At 39.7% G+C, this 20,200-nt stretch overlaps 1 protein-coding gene across 2 annotated transcripts in view; it reads left to right on the top strand.

Annotated features, from left to right (window-relative positions):
* The first annotated feature begins 3,937 nt into the window (after positions 1-3,937).
* Positions 3,938-20,200, top strand: part of TASOR2 (transcription activation suppressor family member 2) — a 73,094-nt gene continuing 56,831 nt past the window's right edge. For both annotated transcript variants that reach the window (XM_028114625.2, XM_028114624.2), the window contains exon 1: positions 3,938-4,480. In XM_028114625.2, coding sequence (XP_027970426.1) covers positions 4,420-4,480 — 61 coding nt within the window. In that variant the 5' untranslated portion in view covers positions 3,938-4,419. The remainder of the gene's footprint in view (positions 4,481-20,200) is intronic.

Here is a 20,200-nt window from a genome sequence, read left to right as displayed (position 1 = left end):
ATGTAAATGCCAAAATTCTTAACAAAATATCTGCAATTCATGTCCAGTAATATATAAAAAGGATTAAATTGGCAGGAATTCAAGGTTGACTTAACATTTGAGAATCAATTAATGTAATTCACCAAATTAATAGACTATAAAACTATATAATCTCCAATAGATGCAGACAAAATTCAGCACTTATTTGTGATAAAAGCTCTCAAAAATTAGGAATAGAAGGGAAAATCCTCAACCTAAAGAAGGACCTAAAACACAAAAGCCAGCATTATACTTAATGATCAAAAACTGAATGCCTTTCCTCTAAGATCAGTGATAAATAAAGATGTTTGTTCTCACTTCTTCTGTTCATCACTGCATTAGAAGTATTAATGTAATAAGGAAAATACAGATTGGAAACAAAGTATTTTTATTTGCAGTCAGTATGTTGGTTTTAGAAAATCTTTTTTTTTTTTAATGATTCTATTTATTTTGACAGAGAGAGAGACACAGCGAGAGAGGGAACACAAGGAGGGGGACTGGGAGAGGGAGAAGCGGGCTTCCCACTGAGCAAAGAGCTCGACATGGAGCTCGATCCCAGGACCCTGGGATCATGACCTGAGCCGAAGGCAGATGCCTAACAACTGAGCCACCCAGGCGCCCTGGTCTTAGAAAATCTTAAAGAATATACCTATACACACTAATAGCTATCAGATCTAATAAGTGAGTTCAGCAAGTTGCTGGTAAAAAGCTAATATGGAAAAATCAATTTTATTTCTATGTATCAGCAACAAGCCATTGTAAATTGAATTTTCAAATACCATCAAAAATATAAAGAGATAAATATAACAATTTGCATAATACCTGTACACTTTAAGCTTTAAATATTGCCCAGAGCAATTTTAAAAGACTTAAGTAGAGATATCATGTTCATGAATTTGAAGATGGAATATTAAGATGGCATTTCTCCCCAAATTGATATATATTTTCAACAGAAGCCCAAACAAAATCCTAGCAATTTTTTAGATAGAAAATAAGTTAATTCTAAAATTCATGTGAAAATTCAAAAGACTTAGAACATCCAAAACATATATGAAAAAGAACAAAGTTGGAGGTCATGCAAATTCAAACCATAACATACTCTCCAGAGTAACAAAAAAGCATTGCCAAAAATGTAGGGCAACTAGAATTCTCGTACGTTGCTTGTGGGAATGTAACTTGGTAAAACCAATTTGCAAAAAAATTGACATTATCTATTGAAGTTGAACTTATGTCTTTTTTACTGCCACAATAATGCTGCATAATAAACCACCTCAAATTCAGTGGCTTAGGACAACAGCATTAATTCTCATGCTCATCAATCTTCAGGAGGTCTGACATTCTGTGAATCTAAGGTGGGTTTATGCCACAGGTTAGATTCACATCTTTTCCACATATGTTTGTTCTGAAGGCCCAGGCTGAAGGGGCACAGCTATTTGAGACATGGTCTCCTTGTGCACAGCAACTGAACTCAAGAGTCAAATGATCTACATATGAATACTTAAGATTCCTGTTCCTATCATGTCTGCTAATATTCTATTAGCCAAAAATATTCACATGACCAACCAAGAGCAGTATCAATGGAATAGAGAAGTAAATTTGGCCAACAGCAGAAGGGGGAGAGAATAAATCATTGCTGAAACAATTCCAAATTATCATGTCCAGTGTGGTATACACCCAATAGAAATGATGCACATGTGTACCAAGAGACATGAATAAGAATGTTCAGTCAGAATTTTTGTAATAGCCAAGAACTGGCAACAATCCAAATGTCTATCAACAGTACAATGGACAGTGCCTGGCTGGCTCAGTCAGTAGAGCATGTAACTCTTTTTCTTTTTCTTTTTTTTAAGATTTTATTTATTTATTTGAGGGGGGAGGGGCAGAGGGAGAAGCAGACTCTCCACCAAGCAGAGCCTGACACAGGGCTCGATCTCAGGACCCTGGGATTATGACCTGAGCTGAAGGCAGACACTTAGCCAAAGGAGCCACCCAGGCACCCCGAGCATGCAACTCTTAATCTCAGGGTCATGAGTTCAAGGCCCATGTTGGGCATGGTACCTACATTAAAAAACAAAAACAAACAAACAAAAAACATAGAATGGATAAAGAAAATGTGCTATAGTCACATCTACATATACAGCAATGAAAATGAAAAAGTACCCATGAAAACATGTCTCACTAACAATGTTACTCCAAAGAAACTAGGCACAAAATTATTCAATTTATATGAAATTCAAACCACAAGCAAAACTAAATGGTGAAGTTTAGGGATGCATGTTTAGGCAGCAAACCTAGTAAGACAGTTAAGGGAGAGATTACCAAGGAAGTTAGATTTGTGGTTAGGTATCAGGGTAGGGAAAGTGGGTAGGTACTGATTGGGAGTTGACACACTTCTGGAGTTTTGGCAATGTTCTATTTCTTGACCATGGTAGTCATTTCATGAATATTTGCTTTGTGATAAACCAGGGAGTTGTACATTTTGCTTTTGCGTGCTTCAAAAATAAGTAATATTTTGTTGTTTCTACACCCAACCCTCTTCAGTTTTTGAACACACCTAGTTTCACTTCTAGGCACTTTGCATTTGCTTTGCCTTCTGCTTGGAAAGCTCTTCCTCCACATCTTCCAAGGACTGGTTTGGTCTGCTTTTACTATTGAGATTTGACTTCAAATGTCCCTTATTCAGTGAGATCTGGCAGCTCTGTCTCTTTTGCCCCTGGCCTCCATCCTCCAACCCCATTCTCCAGCATTTCCAGCTTGCTTTTACAGCTGTATTGTTAAATGAAATTCTATTTTTATTGTTGTGGTGGTTTACTTGTTAGTGTTTGGTACCCATTTCTAGAGTAAGTTCTATTACATGCAGGGGGCTTGTCTGGCTTGTTCACAACTGTAACCCTACTGCTTACTTTAGTAGCTAGCCAGGGGAAACAGTAAAAGGTGCTACCGAATGAATAAATCCCAGCATGTGGTACATGCGCGGTTCATGGTAAGTGTATGCAATACTTAATCTCTCATTTGTAGAATTAATGCCATATGTGGTCCCTTAGCTCTCTCTGCATAGATTGTAAATTTCTGGAGGTGTTTTCCTAGGGAATGAACACTTAAATACACGTATGAAAATGGAAAAAAAAAATCAAAATGGAGTCAAGAAGCAATGAAGGGTGCTCAGTAAGCACCAGTCCTGGAAGCTTACCTTATATACCCCGGCAGGAAGATTTTTCTCCTTGCTGGCAACAACCCAGCCAATGAGAAGCCACCACAACCCTAGACTCTGGCTCTCCTCCAGTGAATTTTCACAACCTCTCCCAACTTCCTCCTTTGTTCTATAAAAGGACACTTTGCCCCTCTTTAATTTGGGCTTGCCTGTGGATCAGTATACTCTGCACGTCTTGAACTACAGTTCCTCTGTTGATAAGCAAGCCTGGTAACATTACTGGCAGTTCTATTTTTAAGGTTAACACTCTTTTATTTTTAAAGAATTCACTAAAAAGATTTTATTAATGTCACTTTGGGCAAGACAAGTGTCACCACCGCACCTTCAGGAGATATAACGGGAGATAAACACCACAGCCCCGAGCGAGCCAGCTGCTAGAACCAACGCAGACACGTCACGGCAGCCGGACATCTTCCCCTGCACGTCTTCCGCATCCGGCCACGCACGAACCCCTGGAGACCCAGGCTTTACTTCGCCCCGCCCTCAGCTGAGCAAGCCAGACTCCATCCTCCAATCCCCGGGCGCGCTGCAGTCTTGCGCCTGCGCACAGGAGAGAAACGAGCGCCGCGTGGACGCCGGCCGCACTCCGCGCCGGCGCATTGGCTTCTCCTCAGTGATTGGCTCCCGCCGTTCGCCACGGTTCAGTTTTCACTTTCTCTTTCCCCCCCCGCCCCCCAACCTCTGCTTTTCCCGAGGCCAGAGGTTTTACTTCCGGTTTTCTGCCGCCGTACCTCAGATAATCGACATGTTCTCTCAGGCCGGGGCGCGTCTTGCGGAACGTTCCTTCCTATGACCCTGCGGGAGAAGAACGACTTTTGGCTTACAGGCGCGGTGGTGCCTGCGGGCTGGGAGCCTGGGCGCCAGGCCCGCGTGCCCAGCACCGGCGTCTCGGGGCCGCCGGGCACTGCCCGGGGGGCGCTGCGGGCGCCGCCGGCACCAGGGCGGAGAGGAAGCCCAGGCTGCGACGTGGAGTGTCCTGCGCGTCCCTGAAGAGTCGGTGCAGACAGCGCCGAGGGCTCCCGCTGGAGAGCCCGGGAGCGAAGAGTCGCGAAGGCGCCTCGAGGGCTCCCTGGTCCGGGAGAGGGCGGAGCGCGGCGGGTGACTCCTAGGGTCCGGACGTACCTGTCACGTTTGGCCGCGGGGACCGAGAGGGAGGAAGTGCATGTGGGGAGAAGCGGACGCCCATAAGCATGAGGAAGAAATTGAACAGTAACCTCAAATCCTCGGGGGCGGCGGCCGCCCGGGAGACAGGTAAACCTTCCCCGCGGTGGGCGCCACTGCTTGTGCACCTGGAGGGAGGAAAGGAGCCGCCCCCGCCTCCGAGGCTGAGGGCGCGGCGTAGCTGCTCGGGCTTTTGTTGTCGTCTGCTGGGGGCTGCGCTGCTGTCCTGCACAACGGTGCTTAAGTTCCGAAGGACACTGCCTGCTTTCCTTGGATGGGGCGTGACTAACGCTCTCTTGCCTGTTCGCTGTGCTCTCGGGTGAAGGGGCGGGAGGGGGGCGGTGGTTTGCAGAGTCGTTTTTGCCGTGCTGCTGTTTGGATGAGTCGGCCTGTTTTAACCGGTGGCCATTCTCGGCGGTGCTAACGCTCCCCCCCGCCTTGATTTTGACACGTCCGTGTAGAGCCTCGGAACCCATCCTTGCCCCCCGAGGCAGGACGTCCAGAACTGTTGAGGCGTTGCCTTTGAGTTGCTTGTCAGGGCACAGCTTCACGCTCACGCAGGCCACAATGCGTACTTCCAGCGCTGCTCATGTGCGTCGGCCTGGCTGTCACGTAGCGTGTAAAGGCTTCTGTATGAAGTCTGCACCTCGGGGCTCCCGGTCGTGAATCCACGGCGGTGCGCGGCCTTCTCTCTTCTAAAGGAGTTCTGGAAGGAAAGGGTCTATCCCTGGGGAGGGTCATGTAGCAGAAAGCTCAAGTGGTGCCCAAGGAGTGTCGTAGTTACGTTGGTCCATGCAGCCCAGCAGTTTATCTGAAGGTGGCACCCAGCCGCAGGTTGTAGGGGAACAGGGCAGGTTAGCCTCAAAACTTGAGCAAGACAGCTTCGAAAATCCTCTAGTTTCATTTAGTACTTGTCTATTTGAAATCCAGAAATGTAAATACACCTGTCTTACCTTTGTTTTCCCTGTAAGGCAGTTAGAAGTGGCAGGGTTTATGAGAGGATATTTATTGTAAACTCAGGTGTTGAGCGAGTGTATGATGTTACTCTGACATTAGTGATCAAAGGGCCCACGGTGTTTTCCTGAAGAAGCTTTAGAAGGGAAAAAGGGTGTGATACGTAAATTTATAGGATCCGAGATTGGTAGTGAGCCTACTCAGGAGATTTATTACAAAGCGGATACTCTTTTACAGTGTAAGAATATTTTCTGTTGAAAAACTGTCTTCCAGAACTGGAGAGCGCCATGCAGTGTGTTCAGCACAGCAGTAAATAACCCAGACGAGAGAGAAGTAAAAAGTGACAGAGTGTACATAATTCTTTTAGGGAAGACCAAGAACAGTGTTTAAAATGTGAGGTTTTCAGGACATTGACTCAAATGTAACCAGCTCTCTTTAAAAAGAACTGTATTATACTCCAAACATCGTTGCTTAAATGAATTAAAATCCCCAAAGTGCCTAAAAACTTGCCTGAGACAGTGTTTAACAAATGTAGTATGATATCTGCTTAGTATGATTAAGTAGGTATGGTATCTTTATCAAATGAGTCTTTCATTTTTGCTGGAAATTTATTTTCAAGTTTTCTCCTATAACAATGATAGTATTCCTGCAGAGTTGATTCTCTATGAGAATGCTGGATAATAATGCTGTGAAATTGTCCTCAAATATCATACCCTTTAATAAAATCCACTCTCAGACGGTATGCTTTATCTGCCTGTTAGCCAGCACTGGATGATAACAGTATTTCTTTAACATCTTACTAATTTTTCTAATAACTGAAAGTAACTTCTCATTTTAATTTTTATCTCCTGGGTGATAAAAAAAAAAAAATCTTGGCTGGGTCATATCCTTTGCTTTTTTTTTTTTTTAATTGGGTTCTGAACTCTTCTTTGACCCATTTACCTATTACCACACCGTTTTAATTATTGTACCTTTATAATATATCTTGTTACTTTCTTTTGAAAAAAGCTTTGGGCATTTTTTGCATTTTTCTTCCAGATGATGTTTAGAACCATCTTTCCAAGTTCTATAGAAAATCATGTTGGGATATTGTTTGTGATTGCATTGAATTTATAGATTAATTTGAGAAGAGACATTCTTTTGAGTTTTTCCTTCTAGGATAGTAGGTATGTCCCTTTGTTTCTTCTATTAAAGTTTTTGTTGTGAAGTATACCATTTATATGTACTGTTGTTGTTATGTTGTTGTTGTTGTTTTCAGTGTATCTGTGTACCTGGCTTAAAAGGACATCTAAGTACCTTAGAAGCTTTATTGTGTCCTCTCCCCAGAAGCAGTGTATTGCCGCCACCATCACCATGGTCATCCTGAATTTTGTGTTAATTATTCCCTTACCTTTCTGTATAGTTTTATCACATATATATATATTTTAATCAACCCGTTTGTTTACTTTCACCTGTTTTTGAGCTTTATCTGTGAGTTACTTAAACATTATGTTTCTGAGATTCATCATTGTTGAAGCATGTGCCTGTAGTTCAGCATCTCAGAAACTGGTCTCATGACTCCCTTTATGATTTTAAAAACTACTGAGGACCTTAAAGATCTTTTGTTTATGGGAATTATGTCATTAGATACTAAAACTGATTCATTAAAGTATGTTAGGTATGGCATTTATTGGTGTACCTCTAAAAAATAACGTGTTACATCTTAATATAAATAACATTTTAATGAAAAAACTTTTCCAAAAAAATTATTGACAAGGGGCATTGTTTTTACATTTTCACAAATATCTTTAATGACTCAGTTTCATGTCTGCTTCTTCAGTGTGTTGCAATATGTTGTTTGGGTTGAAAGTATATGAAGAAAATCCGGACTCATCTGTGTATTTAGAAAAGGGAGGAATGTTTTTATAAACTTTTAAGATAGGTTTTGATGAATATCAAAGAAAAATAAAACTAACAGTTTTTTTTTATTTTTTAAAGATTTTACTTATTTATTTAATTGACAGAGGGAGAGACAGCAAGAGAGGGAACACAAGCAGGGGGAGTGGGAGAGGGAGAAGCGGGCTTCCTGCCGAGCAGGGAGCCCGATGCAGGGCTCGATCCCAGGACCCTGGGATCATGACCTGAGCCGAAGGCAGTCGCTTAACCAACTGAGCCAACCAGGCGCCCAAAACTAACAGTTTCTTTAAAGGTTAACTGCAGTGTAAAATTTGAAGCCATGTCAGTGAACTTCTCAAATTCTGTGACGTGAGAACCCATTGGTCTATCTTGCATTTTGAAGGGATCTTTCATCCACACATTGGTCATGCCGTAGATATTAATTCTCTGAGTTCTCTAGATCTCTCAGATGATGACACATTTCAGTAGAGATAAAAACTCACCTAAGCACCATCACCACTTTGGGAATCACTGCTATAATTCATTCATTTTCATTGAAGTATAATGGTCTACTCTAAGAATATATTATAATTGGATTATATAATTGGCTGTTTTATTCTTTATGAACAAACATCCTGTTATTTCCAAGACGGGGCTGTTATAATTAGTGCTACCAAAATGTTCTTGTTCATCCTCAAGTGCATATATATGATACTCTTGCTTGGGCATATTAGTAGTAGAATTGCTGGATCCATTGGGAAGATATGTGCATGTTCGATTTCATTAGATAATGTATAACTTTTCCCAGATGGTAGTTGTGATTTATACACCACTAATTTTGAATGAAACCTCTCATTGTCTCACATTCTCTCCATGTATGGCATTGTTTAGCTTTTTACTTTTTGCTGGTCTGGTGGAAATGATATGTGGCTTTCACCTGCATTTCTGTGATTACATAAAAGAAGTAAAACGTTTATTTTCTTCTGTGTAATGTTGAGTCATGTTTTTGCCACTTTTTCTGTTGGGTACTTGTTTTATTTATATGTATGAATTTTTAAAAAATGTTATATATACAAGTTGAACTCTTCCTGTTGCTTAAAAAAATTACTAGAATAATTTATTTAAACAAAAAATGTGCAAAGACCATACAAAGAAAAATCTTTTCTTTCCTGTATGTATCCAACTCATTCCCCAGTGTTTGTTTTTATATTCCTCTTAATCTGATTTGTGCTATGCTACGTTTTTTTCTCCATTTATCAGTATATCCAGGAATCAGTATATGCACACATATACATACATACAAATACAAATCAATATAAAGGTAGCATGCTTATTCTACAGCATAGGAAAACAATTTCTCATTGTGTGGCTGTACCAGTTTATTTAACTAGTCTGTAGTAGATAATTAGTTTCTGGTCTTTTGCTGTTAAAAATAATGGTGCATGGAGTAATTTTGTAGAGTTGTCATTTTGTATGTGAGCAGGTATTTCTAGTACTATTAATTCTAGAACTCTGATTACTGGGTTAAAGGTTAAATGCCTTTGAAATTTTGAGAAATATTGCCAAACTGCTTTTTCTTGGGATTTTGCATGGTTACTTGCAATATACTGCAGTGACTGTTTTCCTAAAGCCCCCCTCACAGTATGCATTGCTCAACTTGTGTGCTTTGGTAGTTTGATAAATCAGTTTACAGATAATTATGACTGAGTTTGAGCATCTTTTCGTATGTTTAGAGGCCTTTTTTTCTCTCTTTGTACTGTTCATATCCTTTGTCCATTTTTGTTCTTTATTGGGTTGTTGGACTGTAGGATTTTTTTTTTTAAGATTTTATTTATTTATTTGTCAGAGAGAGAGAACAAGCAGGGGGAAGAGCAGGCAGAGGGAGAAGCAGACTCCCTGCTGAGCGAGGAGCCTGATGCGGGACGCTGGGACTATGACCTGAGCCTAAGGCAGATGTTTAACCGACTGAGCCACCCAGGTGTTCCTGGACTGTAGGACTTCTTTACACACTCTGGGTACTAATCTTTTGATAGTTAAATGGGTTGCAAATACCTTTTCTCTCTCTCCATGGTGTTTTTTAATGAACAGAAGTTGTTAATTTTAAAGATTTTTCATTTCGTGTCTGTGTATTTGGAATTGTTAATTATGGGTAGTTTGGAGCATAGATATAATTTAACTTTATTCTCATGTAGATAACCAGTTGCAGAGAATTTACCAGTGAATCCACTTAGGTCTGGAGTTTTTTTTGGTGGCAAATTTTTACTAGTGATTTAATCTTTTTTAGTGGTTACATGATTTAATCAAGATTTGAAAAAAAAATTGTCAATATTGCTTAGATTTTTCTAGATCTCTGTTTTGTCTGAATTTTTAATAGTTATGGTTAACAGTGCCCTCTTGCTATCTTTAATGTGTGAAGCATGTGTAATTGTCTTTTTTTCAGTTTTGATATTGAATATTTCTCCCTTCTATATTGTTAATTCATCTTGCTTATAGTTCATCAGTTATGGTTTGTGATTTTTATAATACATTTCTTTTTGTGTTTTTTAAATTCATTTATTTTGAAATAGCTGTAGACTCATGCACTTGTATGTTTTAGATGTCTCTTTTAAAGAGCATCTGTAGGAATTTTTTAATGCAGTTTTAAAGCATTTCAGCTGGGACATTTAGCCTTTTTACACTCACTGTAATTACTCTTATTTTGTGCTTTCTGTTTCCCCTGGCTATCTTATATTTCTTTTTGCTCCTGTTATTTTTTATTAATTTCTGTTTTTTAATTTTTTTTTAAGATTTTATTTGTTTATTTATCAGAGAGAACGTGAGCGCACAAACAGAGGGAGCGGCAGGCAGGGGGGTAGCAGGCTCCCTGCTGAGCAAGGAGCCTGATGTGGGACTGGATCCCAGGCCCCTGGGATCATGGCCTGAGCCAAAAGCAGACGCTTAACTGACTGAGCCACCCAAGCGTCCCCCTTCTGTTATTTTTTTAAGTATTGATTTAATATCTTTATCATTCCATTTTCCCCATGTACTAATTTGGAAAATATGCTTTTTTCCCCCTTTTTTATAATTCTCTTAGAAATATGCATCCTTGACTTTTCAAAATCTAAAACAAACAAAAAACCCAATAGTTTCACCTTCCTCTTAGATGATACAAGACCCTTAGAGGGACGCCTGGGTGGCTCAGTCACTAAGTGTCTGCTTTCGGCTCAGGTCATGATCCCAGGGTACTGGGATCGAGTCCCACATCCGGCTCCTTGCTCAGTGAGGAGCCTGCTTCTCCCTCTCCCTCTGCTGCTCCCCCTGCTTGTGCTCCCTCTCTCTCTCTCTCTCTCTGACAAATAAATAAATAAAAATCTTAAAAAAAAAAAAAAGACCCTTAGAAGTTTAACCTCATTCAGTCCCTGCATGACTTGTATGTTATATGTTTTAATATTTTTAAATAATATTCTTACTGGACAGAAGGGGACCTGTTTAGAATTATTGTTGTGTTTTACAGTCAGTGCTTATTTACATTTCCCACATTTTTACTACTTTTCTCTATTGCTTTTATCTTTTAGAACATCAGACTAGGGCCATCTTCCTTCTGCTCAAAGCATGTCCTTTGGGATGGCTTTTTTGTTGTTGAAGGATTGCTTGATGATGAACTCTTTCCATTTTTGTTTACCTGAAAATATCTTTGTTTTACTGTCATTTATGGAAGATGTTTTGCTAAATATAGCAGTTTAGGTTGGCAGTTGTTGAGCACATTGCAGATCTCATCCCTCATTCCTTTGTCTTTTTCCATTGCCACTAAGAGGTCAACTGTGTCTCAGTTCTTTTTTCTCGGACTACTTTGGTATCTTTCTCTCTGTCTTTCGCTCTGTGCTTTTTCAATGCAGTGTATCTTTATCTTGCTGGGGATTGTTTGGCTTCTTAAATCTATAAACTGGAGGTATTTTGAAATGTGTTTATTAGCTGTTCATCAATCTTGAACTGTGAATTTCCATTTCTATTGATCTATCCATCTTAATGTTTAAATCAGTCTTTTATCATCTACGTAGTATGTATTTTTTCCTGTTTTTTTTTTTTTTTTTTTTTTGCTTTCCCCCTCACTTTGTTTCCCACAGCTCCACCAACAGATTGCATTGCCAAACTTGTGGATTTGTGATAATCTGATTAAGTGAGAAGTGAAATTTGACAATAAAACTCTGGAACTAGTCTTTTGGGAGAAGGGGTAGGACTGTGACTGCTCTTTCAGTTTTTTTCATCATAATTGGTTTATTTAGATGTTTCTTCTGTTTAGATCAGTGTTGGCAATTTATATTTTTATAGTATTCAAATTAATTGGTATAAGTTGTGTATGATGTTTTATAATTTTAGGAATGTCTTCCCTGTATTTGTGGTTATAGTCTCCTTTTTGTTCTTTTTTTTTTTTAAGATTTTATTTATTTATTTGACAGAGAGATGCAGCAAGAGAGGGAACACAAGCAGAGGGAGTGGGAGAGGGAGAAGCAGGCTTCCCGCAGAGCAGGGAGCCTGATGCGGGGCTCGATCCCAGGACTCTGGGATTGTGACCTGAGCCGAAGGCAGACACTTAACGACTGAGCCACCAAGGCGCCCCTTGTTCTGCTTTTTAATTTTTCTTTTTTGAATATATTTGCTAAAAGTTTATTTCATTCTAAAAGTAACAGGTTTTATTTTTATTGATTAACTCCATTGGCCTTTTGTTTTTGTTTTAAGTTTGGCTTCTCTTTTTAACACTACTTTTATCATAAGAAATGTGTCTGGAGCATACTTTGTTTTCCCTTAATAAGAGAAGGAGAATTGCAGAATTAAATCCGTTGCTTATATTCTGTATAAAGACTCACTACCTTCCTTAGCATGGTGAAATAGACCCTGTTTAGAACCTTTGAGTACATCTGCTCCCTCCCTGGTTAGAAGAATATTCAAGACCCTAACTTCTCAGATTAATTTGACCAGTTGAAGTACCTGCTTTACCCTGTGGTTATCCCCTACTTCTCTGTAAGCCACTGTTAGTGAACAGGCCTGTTCTTTTGCCCAGGACTTTCGGGATGGGATATTTCTAGGGGTGTGAGTGGTTAAAAAAAAAAAAAAAAAAAAAGTCACCTTTGTTATGGCATGGATTAGCTCACTTTCTCTTTCATCATCTGTAATCAAAATAATCCGAAGCAGGTTTTAAAATGTAATTGTCCCTGAGAAAAATTTATTCTTAGGATTTTCTTTTAAGAGGTACAAAACTACTTAACAGTGTCGTTGTAATAAAATATAGTAGTGAGTTTAAGGCAGCCATCTCATTGCAGGCTGATAGTTTAATTTAAAGCACAAATTAGGGGTGCCTGGGTTGCTCATTTGGTTGAGGGTCTGCCTTCTGCTCAGGTCATGATCTCAGGGTCCTGGGATCAAGCCCCATGTCAGGCTCCCTACTTGGTGGGGAGTCTGCTTCTCCCTTTCCCTCTCCCTTTCCCCAGCTTGTGCTCCCTCTCTCCCTCTTTCTCTCTCAAATAAATAAAATCTTTTTAAAAAAGTAGAACACAAATTAGTAAATCCAGTTTGATAAAGAGCCAAAAAAAGGCCAGTTACTTTAATGACACCATATAAACTTTGAAATGGTTCCAATAAAGGGTGCATAACTTGAACATGGAAAGTATGGCCTCCAAAGAATTTATATAGCATAACAAGAGAAAATTTGGTAGATATAAGATTATAAGCATCTATTTGATATACAAAAATACTTTTTACTGTCAGGTTGGATTCTGAGGATGTTAAAACAATCTTCAGAAATTGAATATTAAATCCAGAAGTAAGTATGCCACAGTTAAATGAAAAAGTCATAGTACATGGGTATATCTCATTTTACATAATGGATATAATCCTCCAGAAATGTTTTTTAAAAAAGCAATTTCTCTCTCTTTGGATATACTAAACACTCAAAGTGAGTTTGCTATTTTAAATAGTTCATAATCAATTTACATGATTCTTTATGAATTTAAGTGAATTTTGTGAGTTAAGATTTTCCTGTATGTTTTCTATATGTACAACACAATAGTGGTAATGATTCTCTAGGATCTCCTGAGTAGGTTTTCCTCTAGCAAACGCAAATATGTTCAGGAAATGCAGGTGCATGTCTTCAGTAACTTCGTTAAAGCATGAGCCAAAAGTAAAGATGTCCTTGGGTCAGGCCAAATACTTCATGGCCCCCCAAAGTTTTATTTTTGGTAGGTTTTGTTAGGGCTGCCTGGCTTAGTGGGTGAGCACCCCCATCCTGACCACAGGTGCTGATATCAGCATCTCCTGGGGAATCTATGGAGCACTCAAAATCATATTCAGTAGACCTTCTATTTTTGTAAATTATACAACAGAGCCCCATGAAACTGTAGCTGGTGAATTTATATGGATGATAATGGTAAAGCTTTATAGGGGCACTGATTTAGAATAATCGGGGATCATTGTAGTGAAAAGACGTGGATTTCAGATTACGTCTGGGATTTGCAATCAGTCATCATTACAGCATTACTGAGAGCCTGTGGGCAAGATCCTTGAAGAAATTGAAGCTTGGAGCACTCACTGTAAAATAACAAACACCTGAGGGGGAGGGTATTGGGATACATCAGAGAAAGGGGAAGACCAAGGGCACTCTGCTTGTTCCACCAGCCCTCAAACCAGGTTGCAGCTCCCACGAACCCCGTACCGGGTTCTGTGGCTGGGGTTCTGGGGTCTGCGCCTGCTCTCCGCCGGCTCGCGGTTGGCGGCCCTCGTTGACTTTTAAAAGGTGCCGCCCCGCGCAACCCTGGCCACCGCACTGGCCTTCGCTGGCGGGAGGGGGCCGACGGGCCGGCTGGGCAGAGGTGCAGCCCCCTCCCCCATGCACCATGAGGTGAGGAGGGAGGGGCTGGCCGCCACCCGCAGCTCTGCTCCCCACTGCTGCCAGGGCGCCCCACCTGGCCAGCGGGCTGTCTTCCTTAGCGCCGGGTGCAGACGAGACTGGGAGAAGGGACAGATTAGGTGTCTAACCTTCAGAGCACTTCAGAGAGTGAGACTTCAGTGGGGCCACCAAGACAGGTTGGATGGTACTTACAGGTTTACCGAACTCCTGTGCTCCTAACTCCTCACCGGATTCTCTGAGTACGGTAGTGAGGAAACCCTTGCAAAACTTCTAGAGAGAGGGCATCGCTTCTTACAACTCTACCGTGTGTACAGATTTATAGGTCACCTTTTGAAATGTAAAACAGTGAGTACACATGTTTTGCCCTTATAGCAAAGGTCCTTTGGTTTTTATTCCTTCTGTGTATGATTATCTGGGCATTAGAAAACATTTAAACTCTTGTACATGGCAAACTTCTTTACATTTTTAAAAAATTTTATGAAAATCATATCTTATTCTATAGTATTTTCTCTTTTTAACAGGGATTCTTTGTTTCATGGGTCTCTATTGTTTTGCCTCATGAGAAATGTTATTTCCATTTGTTTTCTCTGCTTTGTCTTCATATTTAAAAACTAGCTTGCTGCTATTTAGGGCTATGGGAGATCCTTTTTTCCAAAAAGTTAGAAAAGATAAAAAATACCTATACTTGACCCACCTAAAGATAACTTCGTATTGAGTATTTCCTGTGGTGCTAGGAGCTCTGCTGGACCCTGGGGAACTTTGGTGAACAAGTATGTGCCTCTATGGATCTGACATCCTGGTGGGGAAGATGCTCCCCCCAAAAAGTAAATTGATAAAATAATTGCATGTCGTTGTAAGGAGTGCTTTAAAAGAGAACACCTACTTTAGGTGGGGTGGTCAGAGGTTTATCTGAGGGAATAACTTGTAGATTTCACTAAAGGAAGAGTGGGAGCTAAGCCATGGACAGAATAGGAGAAAGAACATTCTAGTCAGAAATAACAGCAGGTGCAAAGGTCTGAAAAGGGGAAAGAGCCTGAATCAGAAAGATCATTGTAGCTGGAACTTAGTGTTAAGTCAGGGGAAGGTGGATCAAGGTGAATAGAAAAATGATCTGGAAAACAATTTTTTATTTATTCATTACATAAATGTTTATTGAAAACTGTGTACCAGGCACTGTTCTATGCATTGGGGATACAGCATGGAAAAGGACAAAGTTTCTGTAATTGCTAAGCTAATAAACTAGTGGTGGGAGGATAACCAAATAAACAAGAAAGATACTGGATATTTTGATAAGTGTTAGGCAGAAGAGGACCATTGTTTGAACTGTGGTGTGTTCTTAGTGACTTTATATAGATACATATGTTTCTCTTTTGTGGATCTACCTTTCTTTCCCCTAAACAATTTATGATAGGACTTTTTTATTGTTATGTTAATCACCATACATTACATCATTAGTTTTGGATGTAGTGTTTCATGATTCATTGTTTGTGCATAACACCCGGTGCTCCACGCAGAACGTGCCCTCTTTAATACCCATCACCAGGCTAACCCATCCCCCCACCCCTCCCCTCTAGAACCCTCAGTTTGTTTTTCAGAGTCCATTGTCTCTCATGGTTCGTCTCCCCCTCGGACTTACTCCTCTTCATTCTTCCCCTCCTGCTATCTTCTTCTTTTTCTTTTTTCTTAACATATGTTGCATTATTTGTTTCAGAAGTACAGATCTGTGATTCAACAGTCTTGCACAATTCACAGCGCTCACCATAGCACATACCCTCCCCAAGGTCTATCACCCAGCCACCCAAACCCTCCCACCCCCCCACCACTCCAGCAACCCTCGGTTTGTTTCCTGAGATTAAGAATTCCTCATATCAGTGAGGTCATATGATACATGTCTTTCTCTGATTGACTTATTTCACTCAGCATAACACCCTCCAGTTCCATCCACGTCGTTGCAAATGGCAAGATCTCATTCCTTTTGATGGCTGCATAATATTCCATTGTGTATATATACCACATCTTTATCCATTCATCTGGGTAGGACTTTTTTTTTTCTTCTTTTTTCTTTTTTTTGACGTTTCTGCATATACCATGTATTACAGATTTGTTATATTTTTATGTAATAATTTTAACTCTCAATTTTTAAATATCAAGAGCTAAATTAAATGAATAATTTGCACTGTGTCTTGAGTTGGAGGTACAAGTCACATAAAGTTAAGTTACCTAATTTTTTTAATGTTATTATAAAAATCTTTTTTTTCTTTCAAAATTTTTATTTAAATTCTAGTTAGTTAACATATAGTATAACAGTGCTTTCAGGAATAGAACTTAGTGATTCATCACTTATATATAACACCCAGTGCTCATCATAAGTGCCCTCCTTAATACCCACCTCCTACCCACCTCCCTCCATCAATTCAGTTTGTTCTTTATCCTTAAGAGTCTCTTATGGTTTGCTTCCCTCTCCCTCTTTTCCCCCTTCCTATATGTTCATGTTTTGTTTCCTAAATTCCACATGTGAATGAAATCATATGGTATTTATCTCTCTGACTTATTTTACTTAGCGTAATATAAACAGCTTCATCTACGTCATTGCAAATGGCAAGATTTCATTTTTTGATGGCAGAGTAATATTCCATTGTACAAATATACCACAACTTCTTTATCTGTTCATCAGTCGATGGACACTTGGGCTCTTTCCATAATTTGGCTATTGCTGATAATGCTGCTATAAACATAGGGTGTGCCCCTTCGGATCTGTGTTTTTTGTATCCTTTGGGTAAGTACCTAGCAGTACATTACTGGATTATAGGGTAGTTCTATTTTTAACTTTTTGAGGAACCTCCATACTGTTTTCCAGAGTGGCTGCACCAATTTGTATTCCCACCAGCAGTGTAAGAGTGTTCCCCTTTCTCCACATTCTCACCAACACCTGTTGTTTCCTGTGTTGCTAATTTTAGCCATTCTGACAGGTGTGAGGTGGTACCTCTTTGTTTGTTTGTTTGTTTTTAAGATTTTATATATTTAAGAGAGTGGGAGGGAGGGAGCACAAGCGGGAGGAGGAGAGGGAGAGGAAGAAGCAGACTCTCTGCTGAACAGGGAGCCTGACATGGGGTTTGATCCCAGGACCTTGAGATCATGACCTGAACTGAAAGCAGATGCTTAACCGACTGAGCCACCCAGGCGCCCTTCTCATGGTGGTTTTGATTTGCATTTCCCTGATAATAAGTGATGTTGAGCATCTTTTTATGTCTGTTAGCCATCTGGATGGCTGCTTTGGAAAAGTGTTTATTCCTGTCTTCTGCCTATTTCATAACAGGGTTGTTTGTTTTTTGGGTGTTGAGTTATCATTTTTTTTTATCAATAAACGATAAAAAAAACTCATTATTTTTTCTTTTTTTCTTTTGTTTATTTATTTGACAGAGAGAGACACAGCAAGAGAGGGAACACAAGCAGGGGGAGTGGGAGAGGGAGAAGCAGGCTTCCCCCTGAGCAGGGAGCCTGATGCTGGGCTTGATCCCAGAACCCTGGGACCATGACCTCAGCCGGAGGCAGACGCCCAACAACTGAGCCACCCAGGTGCCCCGATAAGTTCTTTATAGATTTTGGATACTAACCCTTTATCAGATATGTCATTTGCAAATATCTTCTCCTATTCCATAGGCCACCTTTTAGTTTTGTTGATTGTTTCCTTTGCTGTGCAGAAGCTTTTTATCTTGATGAAATCCCAGTAGTTTATTTTTGCTTTTGTTTCCCTTGCCTCCAGTGACATGTCTAGTAAGAAGTTGCTCCAGCCGAGGTCAAAAATGTTCTTGTCTGTGTTCTCCTCTAGGATTTTGATGGTTTCCTGTCTCACATTTAGGCCTTTAATCCATTTTGAATTTCTTTTTGTGTATGGTGTAAGAAATCGGTCCAGTTTCATTCTTCTGCGTATGGCTGTCCAGTTTTCCCAACACCATTTGTTGAAGAGACCATCTTTTTCCCATTAGATATTCTTCCTGCTTTGTCAAGGATCAGTTGACCATATCGTTGTGGGTCCATTTCTGGGTTCTCTGTTCTGTTCTACTGATCTATGTGTCTGTTTTTGTGCCAGTGCTATACTGTCTTGATGATGACAGCTTTGTAATATAGCTTAAAGTCCAGAATCATGATGCCTCCAGCTTTACTTTTCTTTTTCAGGATTACTTTGGCTCGTCTGGGTCTTTTGTGGTTCCATACAAATTTTAGGGTTGGTTGTTCTAGCTCTGAAAAATGCTGTTGTTATTTTGATGGAATTGCATTAAATGTGTAGATTGCTTTCGGTAGTCTAGACATTTTAACAGTCTTTATTTTTCCAATCCATGAGCATGGAATTTTTTCCCATTTCTTTGTGTCCTCTTCAGTTTCTTTCATAAATGTTCTATAGTTTTCAGAGTACAGGTCTTTTGCCTCTTTGGTTAGGTTTATTCTTAGGTATCTTATTGGTTTTGGTGCAGTTGTCAATGGGATCAATTCCTTTATTTCTTTCTCTGCTGCTTTATTACTGGTGTATAGAAAAGCAACAAATTTCTGTACATTGCTTTTATATCCTGGACTTTGCTTAATTCATGTATTCTAACAATTTTTTGGTGGAGTCTTTGGGTTTTCTACGTAGAGTATCACGTTGTCTGCAGATAGTGAAAGTTTGACCTCTTTTTTGCTGATTTGGATGCCTTTTATTTCTTTTTGTTGTCTGATTGCTGAGGCTAAGACTTCCAGTATTATGTTAAATGGTAAAGGTGAGAGTGGACATACTTGTCTTGTTCCTGACTGTAGAGGAAAAGCTGTTTTTTCCCATTGAGGAAGATATTAGCTGTGGGTCTTTTGTATATGGCTTTTATGATGTTGAGGTATGTTCCATCTATACCTATACTTTGTGGAGGGTTTTTATCAAGAATGGATGCTGTATTTTGTCAAATGCTTTTTCTGCGTATATTGAGAGGATCATAGGGTTCTTATCCTTTTATTAATGTGGTGTATCACGCTGATTGATTTGCGACTATTGAACTGCCCCTGCAACCCAGAAATAAATCCCACTTGATCATGGTAAATAATTCTTTTAATGTACTGTTGGATTTGATTTGGTAGTATCTTGTTGAGAATCCATGTTCGTCAGGGACACTGGACTGTAATTTTCCTTTTTAATGGGGTCTTTGTCTGGTTTTGGAATCACGGTAATGCTACTGGCCTTGCAGAATGAGTTTAGAAATTTTCCTTCCATTTCTATTTTTTAGAACAGTTTGAGAAGAAGAGGTATAAAATCTTCTTTAAATGTCTGGTAAAATTCTCCCAGGAAGCCATGTGTCCCTGGACTTCTGTTTATTGGGAAATTTTTGATTTATTCAGTTTCTTTGCTGGTTATGGGTCTGTTCAAATTTTCTATTTCTTCCTGTGTCGGTTTTGGTAGTTTGTATGTTTCTAGGACTTTGTCCATTTCTTCCAGATCGCCCTGTTTGTTGGCATATAATTTTTCATAATACTCTCTTATAATTGTATTTCTGTGGTGTTGGTTGTGAACTCTCCTTTCATTTGTGAATTTATTTAATTGGGTCCTTATCCTTTTGGTAAGTCTGGCTAGGGGGTTATCAGTTTTATTAATTCTTTCAAAGAACCAGTCCTTGGTTTTGTTGATCTGTTCTATTTTTTGTTGTTGTTGTTTCTGTATCATTTATTTCTGCTCTAATCTTTATTATTTCCCTTCTTCTGCTGGCTTTAGGCTTTATTTGTTCTTCTTTTTCTCGCTTCTTAAGGTGTAAGGTTAGGTTGTGTACTTGAGACTTTTCTTGGTTCTTGAGGTAGGCCTGTATTGCAATGTATTTCCTTCTTAGGGACTGCCTTTGCTGCATCTCAAAGGTTTTGGACTGTCATCTTTTCATTTTCATTTGCTTCCATGTATTTTTTAATTTTTCTTTAATTTCCTGGTTAACCCATTCATTCTTTAGTAGGATGTTCTTTAACCTCCATGTATCTGTGGTCTTTCCAAATTTTTTCTTGTGGATGACTTCAAGTTGTGGTCTGAAAGTATACATGGTATGATCTCAGTCTTTTTGTGCTTGTTGAGGGCTGATTTGTGACCTAGTATGTGA

Source organism: Eumetopias jubatus, unplaced genomic scaffold (genome assembly GCF_037043125.1).
Source record: "Eumetopias jubatus isolate StellerSeaLion01/CBP00866 unplaced genomic scaffold, mEumJub1_p1.0 scaffold_8, whole genome shotgun sequence".
Taxonomy (NCBI): domain Eukaryota; kingdom Metazoa; phylum Chordata; class Mammalia; order Carnivora; family Otariidae; genus Eumetopias; species Eumetopias jubatus.
Note: the sequence above shows the minus strand (reverse complement) of the source record. Positions and strands in the feature narration are given on the sequence as shown.